This window comes from Zootoca vivipara, chromosome 1 (assembly GCF_963506605.1).
Source record: "Zootoca vivipara chromosome 1, rZooViv1.1, whole genome shotgun sequence".
In the NCBI taxonomy this organism is placed as follows: domain Eukaryota; kingdom Metazoa; phylum Chordata; class Lepidosauria; order Squamata; family Lacertidae; genus Zootoca; species Zootoca vivipara.
In genome coordinates this window covers 13,129,338-13,148,114 of record NC_083276.1, presented here as the reverse complement: position 1 = coordinate 13,148,114, position 18,777 = coordinate 13,129,338, and the positions used below count along the sequence as shown (strand labels likewise).

The 18,777-nt window shown below is 45.8% G+C and overlaps 1 protein-coding gene across 1 annotated transcript in view; it reads left to right on the top strand.

The window, feature by feature from the left end:
- Nucleotides 1–18,777, top strand: part of KIF26A (kinesin family member 26A) — a 141,636-nt gene that overhangs the window by 40,213 nt on the left and 82,646 nt on the right. The window contains exon 3 of the mRNA XM_035105016.2: nucleotides 14,532–15,047. Within this exon, the coding sequence (XP_034960907.2) occupies nucleotides 14,532–15,047 (516 nt within the window). The remainder of the gene's footprint in view (nucleotides 1–14,531; nucleotides 15,048–18,777) is intronic.

The following is an 18,777-nucleotide window of genomic DNA, read 5'->3' as shown; positions in this document are numbered from 1 at the left end:
TCTTTTGCCCAATGTGGGGCTTGAACCCACGACCCGGAGATAAAGAGTCTCCCACTCTACCAAGTGAGCTGCCTAGTGTGCGTCTTGAGCTTTTGGTTTGTAAGCCTGCTTCTCTCGGTCTCTCTCCCCCCCTTTTTGAAACAACGTGAACCATTTCGGGAGGTAAGATTTGCCTGAAAAACGGGATGAAAATGCCATAGAGCAAATAGTCACCCCGTTGGTCTAGCGCCTTCCCCAATTCTGTACCCTCCAGAGGTTTTGGTCCCACAGCTCTCCTCATATCTGATCATTAGTCATGCTGGCTGGAGCTGATGGGAACTGTAGTCCAACACCATCTGACGGGCACCACCAGAATGCTGAAGGTTACATCTGTCCACCTAACTTAGTATTCTCATGACTGATTGGCTGTAGCTCTCCAAGGCACCAGGCAAAGGTCATTCCCAGCCCTGCTACTTTGGACCAGGTCTAGACATTATGGCGCCGAAGGCAGCCATTTATCTTCCCCTCTTCTCTCTGGGATAACGTGGCACAATTGCATTGCAACTTTCCCCGGCCTCCACATCACATGTGGGTTAGGGGGAAATTAAGCATTATGCTCATGTCCTGTATTCTGTCTTGCTGGATGTTGCTGGGAGAGAGAGAGAGAGAGAGAATGAGGATCTCATGGAGGAGAAGACTATCACTGTTGGAGGCAGTATGTCTCTGAATAACCAGGTGGGAACAGACTAGAGCTGCACTCTGGCCTTGGCTTGCTTGCCCACTTGCCATAGGTATCTGGTTGGCTACTCGGAGAAGAGGATGACTTGACCCAGTAGGACTCTTCTTATGTTTGTAGCAAGGTTCAAGTCTCAAATCATTTATGAAGACCATTGGCTATGGGTGGTTGGGACTGATGGGAGGGAATTGGAGGACCATACTAGGTGTAAAAGATTACTTGAAGGCAGAATCTTTGAATTCCACTGCAACAGAGCATTGATATTTTATTTTTTAAAGTAGCTTTCAAGTCCTTTATTCGAACCTTTGTGGCTTTTTATTTCACCACTCTGCATTTACTGGATCTTTCTAAAGCAGTGAGTGGCACAAATTTACAGCGCCGTTTACTTTTAGATACATAACTTGTATTCTTGCTCTCCTGGGAAAATTGGCAAATGCCTTTTGATGCCACTTGTGTAATGCATTTGGTAATCTTTTTTTCTTTTCTTTTTTTTAAAAGCAAACCATTAATCCTCCTCTTCCCCTGATTGCTCTGAATTGCCTCTGGTTTTGCTGATCGCCCTACTCTGTTTTCTGTCAAGGAATAGATAGCAGGAAGCAGGACTCTCCCTTCAAAGTGTTTATCAATAGAGAGCATAATCATGGATACTGCAGCATGTCATGTTAGGTAAAAACTAATTTGCAAGCAGCACGGCATAAAACTGGGAAGACAATTACATTTAAAAAGTCATTAACATTGATCTTTTTTGCTTTCTATATCTGTCCATATCTATCTATCTATCTATCTATCTATCTATCTATCTATCTATCTATCCACACACACACACACACAGAGAGAGAGATCGAGAGAGAGAGATCTATCTGTGTGTATTTAAGAAAGCAGTTTTGAAAAATAGGCCCTTAAGATTTTTTTATGGGAGGGAAGGGCGTAATAATAACAACAACATAATATTAATAATTTTAGTTTCTTTAATGAAACATTAGTTTAATACAAACATTTGAAGGAATGCACCTAGACATGAGCAAAAACCCCAAGCTCTGGATGAGAGAAAGTTAAATAGAATTTAAATTACCTGCCACCAACTTTCCCCATGGATTTATCTGGGACTTAAAAACACGACTTGCACAGATAGAATTCCAGTGGATGATCAGAAATCCTCTGTGTGCTCCTGTGTTTTAATGGTTTCTCACTTGCTTGAATAAGCATGGTCTCCTGTTGTTGGTTCACGTTTATTTGCACTCACATTTTCACCGCATGATGTTTTATCTACCATTTTATTTACATAGGCTATTGTTTTTTACGGAGTTGCATCTCCAGGCACATTTGTGTTGCATGCAAAGTCTCGTTGTGTCATGAGGACTCCACTACAGCAGTGATCACTCACAGAGATGCCCATAGGCTTATGAATGAATAAAGCAACCATCTACCTTGACTTGCTTTTTGCGTTATTTGCGCTATGGGGAGTTTGGAAAAAGGAGCTTAAAGTTTTCAGCTAGCAATGAAATGTGAAGAGTTCAACAGGTCTGCCCAGCCCAGCAAGCCAAGCGCAGCCCACCTGCCACATTTTGTCACTTTTAGCCCCTCTGTTTTTGGAGTACCAGGGGGCCAACAGAGAGCTTGGAGGTTTATCAGGCTCTCTCTGTCATGCTGCTCTATGTTGCTGTTAAGTCGCAAAGTGTGCAGGCCTGTTTTCTGAGCTTTGGAGGGACGCGGGTTGCGCTGTGGTCTAAACCACTGAGCCTCTGGGGCCTGCCGATCAAAAGGTCGGTGGTTCGAATCCCTGCGACGGAGTGAGCTCCCATTGCTTTGTCCCAGCTCCTGCCAACCTAGCAGTTTGAAAGCACACCAGTACAAGTAGATAAATAGGTACCGCTGCGGTGGGAAGGTAAACAGTGTTTCCTTGCGCTCTGGTTTTTTTCACAGTGTCCTGTTGCGCCAGAGGTGGTTTAATCATGCTGGCCACATGACCTAGAAAGCTGTCTGCGGACAAACGCCGGCTCCCTCGCCCTGAAAGTGAGATGAGCGCCGCAACTCCATAGTCGCCTTTAACTGGACTCAACCGTCCAGGGGTCCTTTACCTTTACCTTTCTGAGCTCGACTTGCTCACACTGAACCAGTGGCTAATATTTATAAGGCTTCTCAAATAGCAATTTCTTAAATCTCTTTTCGGTAGTAGCCTTAACTTAGCTATGTATTAAACTCTTTCTTGCAGCACCTATGTAAGATTGGTCGCAATTCTCTTATCTTTCTGCTACTTATGGGCAAGTATCTCAGAGGATGACCTTTCAGTGGCCCCTGCATAAAATCATGCTGGACAAGGTGAGCAAACTAGCCCAGTGCAAGTGTGGTAGAATGCCTACTTGTGAAACTTTACACTTGGGTGTAGTTTGGCTGTAATAGATGGTGCTACTAATGTGTTTTGGGGGTCTTCCAATCTGTCACTTCTCCCCACTCATTTGCCTAGCTGGTGGTCCAGATGGCTCCATTAAGACCTTTTGGTGTATATATGCATATTAGAGTTGTCGACTTGACCTTCTCTCTTCTCTTTTTGGCAATTGCCTGCCTTGCTTTTCAGTGACTGACGATTCAATTGTGTTTAGACTCTCGTCTGAAACCCTGGCGAGACACTGCCAGTCACGTGTTGACCATACGGGTCTAGAAGTACCAGTGGCCCGACAGCTTTCTGTGTTTCATCTCATGCACAATTCCCCTGGGCTTCCTAATAACCCCTCTGATCCCTGATTCTTCCTCTTCCTGTCACCTCCCCGACCTCAAGCGCAAAGGCAGCAGCAGGCTTAGTGGGAAACCCAGAATCAGTGTAGGGATATCTATCTGTTTGGCAGAAAGCCATGGTCTCACCAAGGCTCTGCTTTGAAAGCAGGGAGGTAGCAGTGGATCCAGCTGCAGACAATGACCCAGGAGATGACCATGAAGTGGGAAAGCTGACTGTGGGGTTACAGGTATCAGACTGCTAGCTGTTCTCCAGGATTCCAGACAGTCCCTCCCAGCCCTACCTGGAAATGCCAAGGATTGAATCCTGGACTTTCAGCATAAAAAGCAAATGCTCTACCACTGAGTGCCTACCACTGAGCTTGATTCCCCCCTCCCCCATTAACAGCTCCTCACTCCATTTTCCTTCCACCCTAGGTGTTGGTCATTGAAACAGCTTAGCCACCCATGTCCTAATTTAAATCTGACTGCAACAACACTTCTCTCTGAATTGTAGCACATTTTTGCAGTTCAATCATATGGTTGATTGATTCCCTTTTCCTCTCTGAGCACTGACACAAAAGGGAATAACTGTAGCTCGGTGGTAGATTTATAGATCTATAGGAAGAGCACATCTGTCTGTAGTTCAGGTGGGCGTGTGTCGAATGGTGTTGGTTGGGTGTGCATTGAAGCACATTTTAACCAGTGTATCTGAAAAAGTGTGCATGCACACGAAAGCTCATACCAATGACAAACTTATTTGGTCTCTAAGGTGCTACTGGAAGGATTTTTTCAAATTTTATTTTAACCTGCATTTATGATGAGCTCCAGATGTGCAATAGTGTGGAAATGCTATTAGATAATCTTGAAGCAGCAGACCAGAATTACGGCGCAAACACAGATAGTCCTCAGCCTATTGAATATGTCATATAAAGCAATCAAAATGCCCCCACAGCATCCCCTGCAGCCTCTTTGATTACTCATGAGCAAGTCCCACTAAGTTCACTGTGGCTTACTCCCAAATCAATGTGCATAATGTTGAAGTCCTCCAGCCTGAGCCTGGGCACGCTTACTCATAATAACATTAAGAAGAGCCTGTTGGATCAGGCCCATGGCTCTTCTAGACCAGCATCTTGCTCTCACACGACCAACCAGATTCCTGTGGGAAACCCAGAAGCAGGACTTGAGAATGACAGCATTCTGCAGCAACTGGTTCTCAGAGATATGTTGTCTCTGACAGTGGAGGCAGATGTTCGTCATGGCGTTGATAGCCTTCTCCTCCCTGAATTTGTCTAATCCATCCGAATTGGTGTCCATCACTGCTTCCCCTGGGAGGAGAATTTCATAGTTTAACCACTTGCTGCGAAGAAGTGCTTTCTTTTGTCTGTCCTGAATCCTCCAACCTTCATTAGAAATCCAGCATCTCAAAAGTTCTAGGTCAAGCTTCCCCAAACGTGGGTCTCCAGCTGTTGTTGGCACTACAAGTCCAAGTCCTCCTTAGCTGGCAGTACCACTGGTCAGGGATGATGGGAACTGTAGTCCAAAAACAGCTGGAGATCTATGTTTTGGGTCTCAGAAGTAACTACCACCCTGCTTAGGGCTGCAACTTCACAATACTACGGTATGTATGCTTAGTTGGGAAGAAGGAAATCGAAATTCGACACTGGGATTTCAGTCTGTGGGAGTCAGTCACTTTCAAGTAAGAGTGCATGGTGTTGCAATTGTTGTTGTTTAGTCGTTTAGTTGTGTCCGACTCTTCGTGACCCCATGGACCATAGCACGCCAGGCACGCCTGTCTTGCACTGCCTCCCGCAGTTTGGTCAAACTCATGTTCGTAGCTTCGAGAACACTGTCCAACCATCTTGTCCTCTGTCGCTCCCTTCTCCTTGTGCCCTCCATCTTTCCCAACATCAGGGTCTTTTCCAGGGAGTCTTCTCTTCTCATGAGGTGGCCAAAGTATTGGAGCCTCAGCTTCAGGATCTGTCCTTCCAGTGAGCACTCAGGGCTGATTTCCTTAGGAATGGATAGGTTTGATCTTCTTGCAGTCCATGGGACTCTCAAGAGTCTCCTCCAGCACCATAATTCAAAAGCATAAATTCTTTGGCGATCAGCCTTCTTTATGGTCCAGCTCTCACTTCCATACATCACTACTGGGAAAACCATAGCTTTAACTATACGGACCTTTGTCGGCAAGGTGATATCTGAGGTTGTTGATATTTCTTCCGGCAATCTTAATTCCGGCTTGGGATTCATCCAGTACAGCCTTTCGCATGATGAATTCTGCCATTCCCAATTTTGAACCAATCAATTATTCCGTATCCAGGTCTAACTGTAGCTTCTTGTCCCACATAGAGATTTCTCAGGAGACAGATGAGGTGATCAGGCACTCCCATTTCTTTAAGAGCTTGCCATAGTTTGCTGTGGTCGACACAGTCAAATGCTTTTGCGTAGTCAATGAAGCAGAAGTAGATGTTTTTCTGGAACTCTCTAGCTTTGCAATTACTGGTTTTTAATTTTTAATAGTGTTGCAATTACTGGTTTTTTGTTTTTTTAAGATGTAGAATTGGAAGGGACCCCAAGGGTCATTGTCCGACCCCCTGCAATGCAGGAATCTCAACTAAAGCATCCATGCCAGATGGCCACCCAACCTCTGCTTCAAAAACACTGGATCTCATTTGTTTGTCTCTCCCTTTTGTCTGCAAGGTAGCTTTTGTGGGCAGCTTCTTCCCCGACCCACCCCCCTCTTGGCTCATAGCACCTTTGGCACCATTTGGTTGCAGACTCCAGTGCCTTCCTTGTGCAACTCCAGACGGGGTAACCTCCATATAAGGTTTTATATGGAAAGAAGGCTGTTAAAGTGAAGATTCACTAGGGCTGTGGGGTAGGGAGATTAGGTGTGTGGATTGGGGCGGGGATTGTCACAGGATAATAAAACCCCTTTAACAGGGCCGGCTTAACGTTTTAAGTGACATTTAATGTTTCTAACAGTAACTTGTGTTTCCGTCACGCCCATCCATTAGCCAGGTGTTTTTGTTGCACCAAGTGGAAAAAAAAATAGAAGTAATCTCACCACACAGCTGGGGCCTCTGTGGGGTGTGGGGAATAGATGGGGAGTAGGCCCCTTGCTACAGGGAGCTGGTTATTCTTATTTTATCGTTGATAGTTTACGGAAACCAGCCGAGCTGTTTGTAAGGGGCTCATCTTGAGAAGGTTTTTGCCCCTGTAAAATGAGCGAGGGGGACAGTCAAGAGGGAACATGATTGTAGTGCATAAAATCACGTGTGGGGTAGAGAAAGAGGACAGAGAGAAGATTTTTTTCTGCTCGTTTCACAATACTGGCGCCCCAAATAGTTGAATGCGGGGGCTTGTTGCTCATCCTAAATTGCCTTGAGGATCACTTTATTGAAGGGACAGGTAGAAATCTTATAAGTAAATAAATAAATGTGAATTCTTACAGGAAAACTGATCTATCAAGGTTACAGGTAGGTAGCCGTGTTGGTCTGGATCGAAGTAAAATAAAAAAAATTCCTTCAGTAGCACCTTAAAGACCAACTAAGTTTTTATTTTGGTATGAGCTTTCGTGTGCATGCACACTTCTTCAGATACAGTGAAAAATACAAGCTTTTTTCACTGTATCTGAAGAAGTGTGCATGCACACGAAAGCTCATACCAAAATAAAAACTTAGTTGGTCTTTAAGGTGCTACTTAAGGAATTTTTTTTATTTTACTTTGATCTATCAAGGGTGTGGGAAGATAACATGCATGCAGGAAATCCTGCTGAGATAACTGCTGGTGGAGCTGTGAATTGAGATGAAGCTCCCAGTGATCAAAACTTAGCCCTCCAAAGGTTTGCTTTGCTTGCGGATTAATACCTGCATTAAACATTAATACCTACTGGCCCTCCAATTAATAATACTCCTTTGGTGTCGTCACCATAGGAAGGCAGCAGTGACGTTGGTAGAAGTCGTTCCAGTGGGTCTATATCCCACAAAGGTGCTGTATCTTATTTCTGGGCTGCAACACTCCAGATTGTAGCTGAGGATTCATATGTTGTTCTATGAAAATAAATAAAACCTTTTCACATACCGTGTTTCCCCCTTTTTAAGACACCGTCTTATAACTTTTTTTCGTCAAAAAAACACACGGTGTCTTATTTTCAGGGGATGTCTTTATGGTTCGGGGCGCTGCAACCAGGTGCACTTCAGGCAGCGACCAGGAAAACGGAGTTGCCAACCAACCAGGAAAGAATCCGGTTGGAATCTTGCCTCTTCCCACCCCGTGGCCCAGAGGCAACCCGCCCTCTCTCTCGCTCTCGGTCTTTAGCCCCACACACACCACTCCACGCGCACCGGGGAGCCGCATCAGCGCCCGGGCGGCTTTCCGGGGCAGCGAGGGCTCGCAAGGATGTAAAAAGAGCCCCAGGTACCCGCGAGAAAGAGAAACGTTCGCTACTGCTAGAGCGCTCGGGAGCGCTGAGTTCAAATCGCGCGCAAAACCCCCGACCCTTAGCCTTTGGTTGATCTAACAAAAACCGCTGCCTCTTTCCCAGATGGGCGCCACCCCAAAATCACCCTCCCTCTGAAATTTGATGGGGAGGTGCGCCGGGAGAGGGAGATCCGCGACGCCCTGCCCACACCCACGCACCCCCGTTCCTCCTTTTTACCTCAGCAGGAGGTCAGGCAGCATGGAGAAGGCGTCGAGGAGCACGGTCCGCCTTGCCGAACTCAAGGCTCTCCTGCTCTGCCATGGCGCTAGGAAGGGGTGAAGGGACCCGGCGGAGGAAGTGGCCGGGCGAGGAAGAGGCCAGGCTGCTGGCTCAGCGCTTCGCTTGGCATTGCGGGGCGCTTCAAGAGCTCGGCATTGCGGAGCGCTCTGCTCTGCAGCAGCCGGTTCTGGGCGGTGGGGCCAGGAAGAGGCCAAGCCGCTGGCTCAGCGCTCTGCCCGGCATTGCTGGGCGCTCCAAGCGCTCGGCGTTGCGGAGCGCTCCGCTCTGCAGCCGGTTCCGGGCGGCGGGGCGGCAGGCCTCCTCGGCTGGGCCTGGCTGGGGCGCTCAGCGGTCTCGCTTTTAAAATCCAGTCATTTAAATAGGATCTCAGTCTAATTCTGCAACATCTTACTGCCAGTAGTGGCCATAAGGAGGGTGTTAGTTTTCATACACGGCATGGAGGTATGTCTTATTTTCGGGGTATGTCTTATATTTCGCAAATGCTTAAAAATGCTGCCATGGCTTACTTTATGACTACGTCTTAAAAAGGGGGAAACACGGTAGATAACTAGATGTCACGGAGAAGGCTTCCACTATAGCCTTCTCTGCGGCATGCTAGTTGTCTCTTATTTTGTGTGTGGCTTTTGGTGTTGCAATCTTGATGGCATTGTTTTATCACCACTTTGGGAGGGCTGTTGGTTTTAAAAAGTGGTTGCATGCCTTCCTGGGCGAAGTCAGACTGTTGGAGAGTTACAGCGCCTGCTGTGGCTGTGGAGACCGATATGGATAGGAGAGACATGTTTTGTTGCAGCTGGGGAAGATGAAGGCGTTCGGTGGATGTACCTTACACCTGGAATTGCCTTCCTCTTCAAGTTACCCTGAATTTGCACCTCTCCCAGACACAAGGTGACTTTTCATGTACGGTTAAGCATTTAGCATAGGGGTATATAACCTGTGGCCCTCCAGATGTTGTTGAACCACGCCTCCCATCACCCCTGATCATTGGGTGGGGCTGATGGGAGCTGGAGTCCAAGAACATCTGGAAGGCCACACCTTCTCCAGCCTCGCTTTAGAAGATTGGAGATACACACGGGTTTATAGAGCAGCATTGCCGTGCAATTTAATGAATGTTTGCTTACGACAGTGATCATGAAGGCCAGTTTATCCAAGGGACATTCCTGATTGCATCTCAAGTGGTTTTTATTTTTAGTTAGAAGCAGCGGTGGATGCCCTGATCTGGGTTTAATTTTCCCTGTGTTTTAGAAAATATCTTTGTAGAATGGGGGGGAGGGGGGAGGGAGTTTCCTCTGCCCTGAACATAAGCAACTTCCTCTGAAACTTCAAAGTCTCTCTCTCTCCCCCCCCTCCCCCAGTGCAATAGGGTCTCCAGCCACAGAGAGAGAGAAGCCATAATTAACATGCCTTTCAGTAGAACCCATAAATCATTGTACAAGGTGTGTGTGGAGGGGAGAGGCTGAAATACCGGGGGGCAGCAAGAAGCTACAACTCTAGTGAGCTACGCAAGTATACAGAATAATCCATACTTGACCCAGGTCCCCAGCACTTCTGGAATTACCAGACTGTTCTTGACTAACTCTGCAAACAGCAGCACTACATTTAGAGCAGGCTCTGAAATCAGAGCATGTTTATTTTCTGGCGGGTATTTGTGTGTTTTGTTTACTTTTTCTTCTTTGTTGGATTAGATGCTTTAAGGATGTGTATGCCTTTGTTTCTTTGTGATTTCAATATGATTAAAATAGCCACAACAATGATTTTCCATTCTTGTCATAATGGTTTAGGGGAAATTGCTAATGTTTCTATTGCGATTTCCCCAGAATGTAGTGCAGGAAAACGTGTAATATTTGTAGTTTAACCCCTCACAGAGCTACTTTTCCAAGCACCCTTAACAAACTACAGCTCCCAGGATTCTTTGGTGAAAGCTGCATGCTTTACGTATATGGAGCATACTCACCAGCTTGAGTGAAGCAGCTCACTGCGGTCTGTGAAAGACCCGAGAAGACAGAAAAATGATGCTTGAGAATTCCTTGGTCAGATACAAAGAAGTGCATGATCACCTCCAAACAGACATTATCGAAAGATGATGCAAATTGTGTTACATTACTGCATGCTGATGTTTTATCCTTCTCATCTTGGCTGTACGGTGATACCTTAGAATCATAGAGTTGGAAGAGACCACAAGGGCCATCCAGTCCAACCCCCTGCCAAGCAGGAAACACCATCAAAGCATTCCTGACAGATGGCTGTCAAGCCTCTGCTTAAAGACCTCCAAAGACCTCCTTGGTTCCCAAACTTAATCCCAAACTTTGGAAGTCTGTTCCAAAACCAAAACATTCCAAAACCAAGGCGTGCTTTCCCATAGAAGGTAATGCAAAATGGATTAATCTGTTCCAGACTTTTAAAAACAACCCCTAAAACAGCAATTTAACATGAATTTTACTATCTAATGAGACCATTGATCCATAATATGAAAGCAGTAATCAATGTACTGTACTATAAAATAAATAAGACAGTATTGTAGATGATAAAAAATAAAAATAATTCCCCCCCCCCAGATGCACTGATGATAGTCATTGTTTGGATGGGGGGCTTTTATCCATTTCTGCAGTCACACAATCCATCAGTAGCTGAACTGGGTTCCACACAGTCACAAAAACAAGTCACAGTCAAAAAAATGGAAAAGCCACACAAACAAAAACACAAAAAATAGCAAAAACAAAAGCTCCAAATATCACCTCTGTGTTGCGTGGGTGCTCGGGATTCCACAGCCGACAGACTCAACAGGAAGCCTCTGATTAGCAGCGGGGGACTCAATTTACAAACGGAACACACTCAACAGGAAGCGGAACATGTTCAGCTTCCGAGGCAAAGTGCACAAACTGGGTTTGCAGCGTTCTGTTTCCAAGTTGTTCATAAACTAAGCTGCTCTAAAACCAAAGTACCACAGTACAGTGGTACCTTGCAAGACGAAAATAATTCATTCCACGAGTTGCTTCACATAGCAAAAATTTCATCTTGCAAAGCACGGTTTACCATTTACCCGGTTTACCCCGGTCTACCCATTTAATTAATGCGTTCCTATTCGTCTTCTGAAGCGCAGCCATAGGAAACTTCGTCTCGTGCAATGCAAAATGCTTTCGTCTTGCGAGTTTTTCGTTGCATGAGGCATTCGTCTTGCGGGGTACCACTGTATTAACTTAGGTTCGCGCCCCAGCCCTTTAAAACCAGGGCTTGCAGTTGTCATAGTCTTATGGTGCCACTTCTACCTGGCAACATACAGCGCAGCACTGTGACAACTGCACACACTGAAGAGCATTAGTCAAAGAGAGAGAGGGTGTGTGTGTGTTTATGGCCAGATAGCACTACACTGTTTTTACCATGGAAGGTAAAGGTAAAGGAGCCCCTGACCATCAGGTCCAGTTGCGGCGCTCCTCTCGCTCTATAGGCCGAGGGAGCCAGTGTTTGTCCGTAGACAGCTTCCGGGTCATGTGGCCAGCATGACAAAGCTGCTTCTGGCGAACCAGAGCAGCGCACGGAAACGCCGTTTACCTTCCCGCCAGAGCGGTCCCTATTTATCTACTTGAACTTTGATGTGCTTTCGAACTGCTAGGTGGGCAGGAGTTGGGACCGAGCAACGGGAGCTCACCCCGTTGCAGGGATTTGAACCGCCGACCTTCTGATCAGCGCCACGCCACCTGGAAACATAAATACACAAGCCCTAAGGAAACATAAATACAAGTCTATGGCAACTGTTAAGCTCAGTTTAGAGGACTTGTGCTGGCAACTTGAGCTGTGGCTGAGCTGGCGGCAATAGGAGCAGGTGTGTGTTGGGTGGGGCTCAGGTGCAGTTTTCCACTTGGTCGCTTGCTTGCAGGTAGTCTCTGCCCACCTGACACATAAGCATGTGAATGGCAAGATGCATGGCTGTATACCTACCATAATTCCATTTTTCAGGTTCAAGAGATAATTGCAAGTAGTGTGCTCACCCATTTATTGCAAGAAATGATCCTCGAGTGTAAGAGGGTAATGAGTAATTCCAAGTATCGGTGGCAGGGCAGTAAAAAGGAGGAGAAGCGTTAGATGTATGTCCTAATTAAAGTTGGAAAAGGTGGGTTATAATGGGATATTCATTTCCTGGTGAGCATTCACAGCTTGTCATTAAAGCAGCAAGACTTTGGGGTTGTGTATGTGTGTTTTGAGAGGGGAGCTAATTTGGGGAGGGTGCTTTAGAAACAGTCCTAATTCAGATAGGTGATCTGCTTTGTCTGCCCTCATTACCAACGAGTGAAATTAAAGCACCCCTCTCCCCCACCCCTCCCTCTCCTTCTTTGAATTAAATACACAAGCCATCAGCTGGGCTCTGATCTTTCCATTTAAAACCTTAATTGTCTAAAGAGCTCAACGTGAGCCCTTGAAGTTGGCCGGGTCTATTGCAGGGCATTAGTGTTAGCTGCAGATTTACAAGCAAGCTGGATTTAATCTTTTGCTTTAATCCCTGCAGATAGTCCTGTTTGGAGAAAGCGAGCCTTTTGCGTGTTTTAGGAGATAGGCAACAAGAGTTTCTGAATGAGGGGCTCCAGGAGCTTGGTGACACAAGGTTACGTGGGGAATCTGCCGAGCCTTGAAACGAATTAAATTATGAGGGAGGAAAACTCGGTGGGAAAAGAATAGGTGGTGCTTTTAATTCAGCACCTGTGTGCGTATATCTTAGCAGCTCAGAAGGTAGCTGCAGGCTTCAATTGTGTTTCTCATCAAGAGCAGTTATAGCGTAAAGATTTATTAGCTGAAATGCCCAGGTTCCGTAAGTGACTGGAAAATTTAGAAGACATACTTTCAAAGAACCATTGAAAGTGGTTTCCGACAGGTTATGCTCACATATTTTGCCTCCCTGTTGCCTCTGGTCAAAGTAGCTTCACAGGGTTTTTGCTTGTTTGTTTTAGGCAATATGAAAACCCGCTGACCCTGTTTATCAGAGGCAGAAGTGTGATTTGTCGTGAATAGGGGTCGCTCATTCCTCCCATGCTTGATTCTTTGAAAGTGTGTATCTTCCGCTCTGGTCCCCCGATAAGAGATGTGGAAATTGTGGATGGAGATCATACCCACTTCTTTCTGATTCCTTGCTTTAGGCAAGAAGGAAACAATAACAGTACAGGGAAGCCGTCCATCGGGTCATGCTATAATCTCTTTTTAATGCTCCAAGGTCCAATTTTCATGGCTTGAATGTCGTTGTGAGCCTTTGAAAACGAGTTGTGATATTAGTTTTTTGGGGGGGGGGAGGATGGAAGTCCCAAGGTTGTTTCTGAGCATGAAGAAGAGATGTGTGTATTAGATTTTATTCTTTATTTTTTAAATGGAGAGTTAATTAAAAAGGTAAGTAGACGAGCAGCTACTGAATGCACCATAAGTTCTGCTGTTAGTGCCTGATAATCATTTTCACGCTGGGCATTGCAGAGTGACGCTGCTTATTATGGTGTATTAATTAATCAGCCATGGAGAGTCCGTTAGGGAGCTCAAGAGGGTGATAGTCTTATGCATATGCAGACCATCATGGGTGAAGATGAGGCCATGTTCGCAAACTGCGAACAGCTACATTAAAAGAAGCATAGTTAAGCCAAAGGCTCATCTCCTTCAGCCAACAAATTTCACGTGGGAAGACTGCAGGGTGGACATGAGTGCAAGTTACTCATGCAGAGGCACAATGACCACCTCCTCTGAACATGGGTGATTCTGCCATGTCTCTTGCTCTGGAAATTATTGCGTAGTTGGTTACTTTCAGGCGCAGAAAACTAGCAAAACCACTTGCCCCATATGCAGCAGGCAACCAAATTTGTGAATTGGTGCTTTTCTCAGTGGAATAGGACATTTATGTTTGGGGAGAGGGTCATAGCTTGGTGATGGAATCCATGCTTTGAGTGCAGAAAGATCCCCAGGCTGGATCCCCAGGATCTCCCGTTAAAACTGGCAAGTGATGGGAAAGTTCTCTGCTGGAGTCCTTGGGACAGCTGCTGCCAATCAGAGCAGAAAGTACTGAACTAGGTGGAGCAGTGATTTTGGCTTGGCTTTATGGAGAAGGACCGCAGCTCAACGAAAGAGCGCCAATGTTGTGTGCAGAAAATGTCAGGTTCAGTCCTTGCTCTATCTCCATTTGAAAGGATCAGGTTACAGGTGATGTGCAAGACTGGCGATTCACTGCCATCCAGAGTGGACCTGGCTGCGTTAGATGGCCAAATAGCCTGAAACCTGGCTAACTGAACTTGGTTGGATGCAATGCAACCCTTTTCCCTATATCATGGGTCTAGACTGCATCATCGTAGGCTTCTTTTGACTTTCTCTCCTTTTCCTCGTCTGTGTCTTTGATTTATTTTGCTTCTCCTCTTCTTTCAGGACCCCCGATTATCAGCTTTAATTTTTGACAAGCTTCAAGTGCCTGAATACTTACAGAAACCCAGGAGCGAAGGGGAGAGCAGGTGTGATGTCTGTGCAGCCCACCTGAACCAGCTGAAGCAAGAAGCCCTCCAGGCCATCCACAACCTCGACCAGGCCAGCTGCCAAGACGCAGGAGACCCCACACAAAGTGCCGCGGCAATGGCTGCTGTGTTGCCAAGGCTGACCTCCCAAAACGTGGTCACTGTGTCCTCTCAGAGGGACGTGTCTCTCATGGCTGGGCAGGTGGGCAGGCAGCCTGGCAAAACTGCAAGCCTTTTCTCCGGGACGGAGAGGAAGAAGGGAATTGGATGGCCGCAAGGTGCAGGCGGGTTCCCAAACTCTAGCGTTCAAGTGACAGTGGCTCCCGGTGGCCTTAGCGGAGCGTTGAGCTCGGTGACCATCCAGGCTCAGCAGTACCTTGAAGGGATGTGGAGTATCTCCAGGATGAACAGCTTTCTCCCTCAAGCTTGCCTAGTAAGTAACCAAACACTTGGCCTTTGATGTTCCAGAAAGGATGTGTTTTCTTCCTGCTTGGTTGGTTTCGGAAAACTCCTCTGCAGGTTAATTCCAGAGCTCTGGCTGCCCCGTTTTAGCCCCAGAATGGGTTTTTCCTGGAACGATGCTGGCAGTGTGATGCTTGTGCTGCCCCAGGGAGGATGTTTTCTGTTACCTGTGGTTTTAGAACAGGAGGAAGGAGTGGAGCAGCGGCTTTTTAAATTTAGAAACAAATGGGAAGCACCCAACACCCCTAAAACCAGCAGAGTTACTTAGGCTGTTAGGTCTAAGACAGTGGTGGACCAATGAGTGTCAAATTGGGGGTGTTTCACTGGAGGTCTTTAGACATTATTCAGACAGCCTATTCCTTTGTGTGGTGGAGTGCCTCCTTTCCACCATTCTATGCGATGCAGGTCTTCTTAAATAGGGCCCCATTCACTTGATCCTTCCCTCTCAAAAGGTAAGGGAAAGAACAACAGTTGTGTGAATGTGCTGCCTTCTTAGAACGCCCTGCAATTGCAGGTTGCTTTGGATGAATGCTGTAAGGCAGGCTTCCTCAAACTCGGCCCTCCAGATGTTTTTGGCCTACAACTCCCATGATCCCTAGCTAGCAGGACTAGTGGTCAGGGATGATGGGAATTGTAGTCTCAAAAACATCTGGAGGGCCGAGTTTGAGGAAGCCTGCTGTAAGGCAAGACAAAGCACCTGTTCCTCCATCATGCAGAAGAGTCAATTGACCATGTAAACTCTCTATTGGCACCAAATAAGTATGTTTAGAATTGCATCCTAAGGCTGCAACTGTGGGCATGATGACTCGGACATGAATCCGCGAGACTTACTTTTAAGAAAACATGGTTAGGATTGGCCTGAAATTCTGTGTTTATATAACTGGCTGTAGTATTTCTTTGTCCCTGTGTTAGTTTTGTACCAATGACCGTGTTTGGTATTAGAACTGTTCAAGACAGGCTTCCTCCAACTCAGCCCTCCAGATGTTTTTGTCCTACAGCTCCCATGATCCCTAGCTAGCAGGACCAGTAGTCAGGGATGATGGGAATTGTAGTCCAAAAACAGCTGGAGGGCTGCTTTAAAGTGGTCTTCTCCAGCTGGTGCCATCTAGAAGTTTTGGACTACAACTCCCATCAGTCCCAATTCCTGATGGGAACTGTAGTACGAAACATCTGCAGGACACGAAGCTGCGGAAGACTGCTTTAAAAGGGGGTGGGGAGGTTAAGCTGCCTTTTGTCCAATTTTACTGCATTTGAGCTGTCAGAGTATTGAAGTAAAACTACCCCTCTGTAGCAGTTCCACTTTATGTGATCAGGCTCTGAACTTGTCATAAAGGTAGCCTGGTAATCCCCGTAGACGCCTGTGTAAATAATTACCGTCTAGAACCAGTGCATTTTCTTTGTCCACTGAAGAGTGTAATTATGAATGCTACTTTTTCGTAATAGCTTTTTATTCGCCCCAAAGTTAACAAACTGGAATATAAACTGTACATGGTTTAGAGATAATCCTCGCATGAAGTATGACAGCTGTTCAGAACTGAATGGCTTCACTAAACTCTAGGAAAATATTGAATTAAAAGTGAAGGATTTTTTTTCTAAATTTAAAAAAAAATGTAATTACCTGAGTTGGGCTTTGGTTGGGATTCTAATAGATATAGATATTAATCTCTGAGCCTACTGGAAACATGCAAATGGATGAACAGCCATTGGGGGGGAAGGTTCCTTTGTATATTCCCAGGTAAACTGTATTTAAATGCAACACAAAAGAGAATGGATAAAGTGATTGTCGCGAGGGCAGTAAAATCTTCATAGTAAACAGAGCATGGTTTGCAGATGGCTTTTTCATGCAATATGTGCCAAAAAAAGTAATGGCATGATTCAAGGCAGGGGTGCCCCAACTTTTTTTCAAAGAGGGCCAGATTTGATGCAGTGAACATCATGCGTGAGGGCCGACCACAGTTGTTGAGCTTTTTTTTTTTTTTACAGTTTTACCCCAAAGTTCTTGAGCTTTTTTTTAGGATTGAAGTTTACCCCAAAGTTGTTGGGCTTTTAAAAAGGATTTTACCCCAGGACATATACTGCCACGGGCTGCATGGGTTTCTGCACAGAAACGTGGGGTGCCTGAGCATCCCTGTGCTTATCCCAAAAGGGGTTCAGGGAGTCTCCACGCTGACATTATTTCACAGGACGGATTCAAGTACATGCTGGGACTTTAGTTTGCACAGGTCAAGTGGATTAAAAGGCTCTGCTCCCCTAGCATAACAAACCCACTCTAAGGAAGAGCTAGACTTTTTGTGTGGTTTGGAGAGTGGAGGGGAAATGGATTCAGAAGTGTGGGATGCATGAATAACTGACGGGAAGATATTAGGTTCGCCATACACCCGGGAAAATCTGGACATGTCTTCTTTTGGGGGGCCAACATTCCCATTTCCCCAGCTTGGGCTGGCAGCGGCTCAGACTGTCCTAATTTTTGCTCTTCAAGAGATGGTAACCCTAAGATACATAAACACCCCCACAAGCAAATCAGGATGAATGCTCATTGCCATATTGATGGTCCTCTACTAAGGAACGTAATGGCAGGGCAGGTTTGTAAAGGGCCGTTAAATGTTTTCTAAATACAGTCATACCTCGGTTTAGGTACGCTTTGGTTTGAGTACTTTCAGTTTAAGTACTCCGCGGACCCGTCTGGAATGGATTAATCCACTTTCCATTACTTTCAATGGGAAAGTTCGCTTCAGGTTAAGTACGCTTCAGGTTAAGTACAGACTTCCGGAACCAATTGTGTACTTAAACCGAGGTACCACTGTACTTGAAATACAATTTAAAACCAATCACGATAAAGCATGTCTACATGTTTCTAACATCTCTAGCCAAAAACAGAGCTATAGAGGTTTTCTCAGATGACACTGAGCATATGTCGATTAGGAATGAAGGCTGAAATTGTGTAAAAGGAATTAGGATGAATTAAGTTACTGGGGTAACTCCCCCCCTCCTTTTAAGCGTTTATGCAGGGTTTTTTTAAAAAATGGTGCACTGCCTTATATTCTATTGAAAAAAGCTGTATGATTTGAAAGCATCTAATAAAAATAATAGTATCGGGATTGAAAACCAACACAGCTAGCTACCTGTAACTGGTGCCTCTTGAGTATTTGAAGATGATCGTCTGCTCCCTTGATCCAGTGATCTTGACCACTGCATTATGGGGTGTGTTTTTTCGCTCCCAAAAAGGCTTCTCCATGCACTCTGTTGGAGGGAGCAAACTCATATAGCTCTTTGTTCACTTAAACCCAATTCTTATCTTACTGGTGCCTTGTGCTTGCTGCTTTCCTGTCGCTCTGTTCTGTGCTGAGGGGCCTCAGGAATCATACCCAACAGATACTTGGGTAATCAGATGGATTGAGTACCCATGCAGGCTCTGGGATCTGTAGCCTGAGGGTAGCTGTTAATGGTGATAGAGAAGAATGTGGTTCCCTGTTAGTCACGTTGACGGTAAGATGAGATGAGAGGATAGTCAGTGTTATGGAGAGCCAGAATCCCTTACAACAAATAGGGCAAACTAACAACTTTTCAAGAAACACTGAGGCAAGGCAAGGTTGCTGTACTGCTCAGCTGATGTTTACCTAGTCAGCAAGTTAGCTAATAGACTTCGCTGGTAGGATTTGGCTTACAGAAAGGCCCTGCGGGGACAAAGAAATAATGAAAAT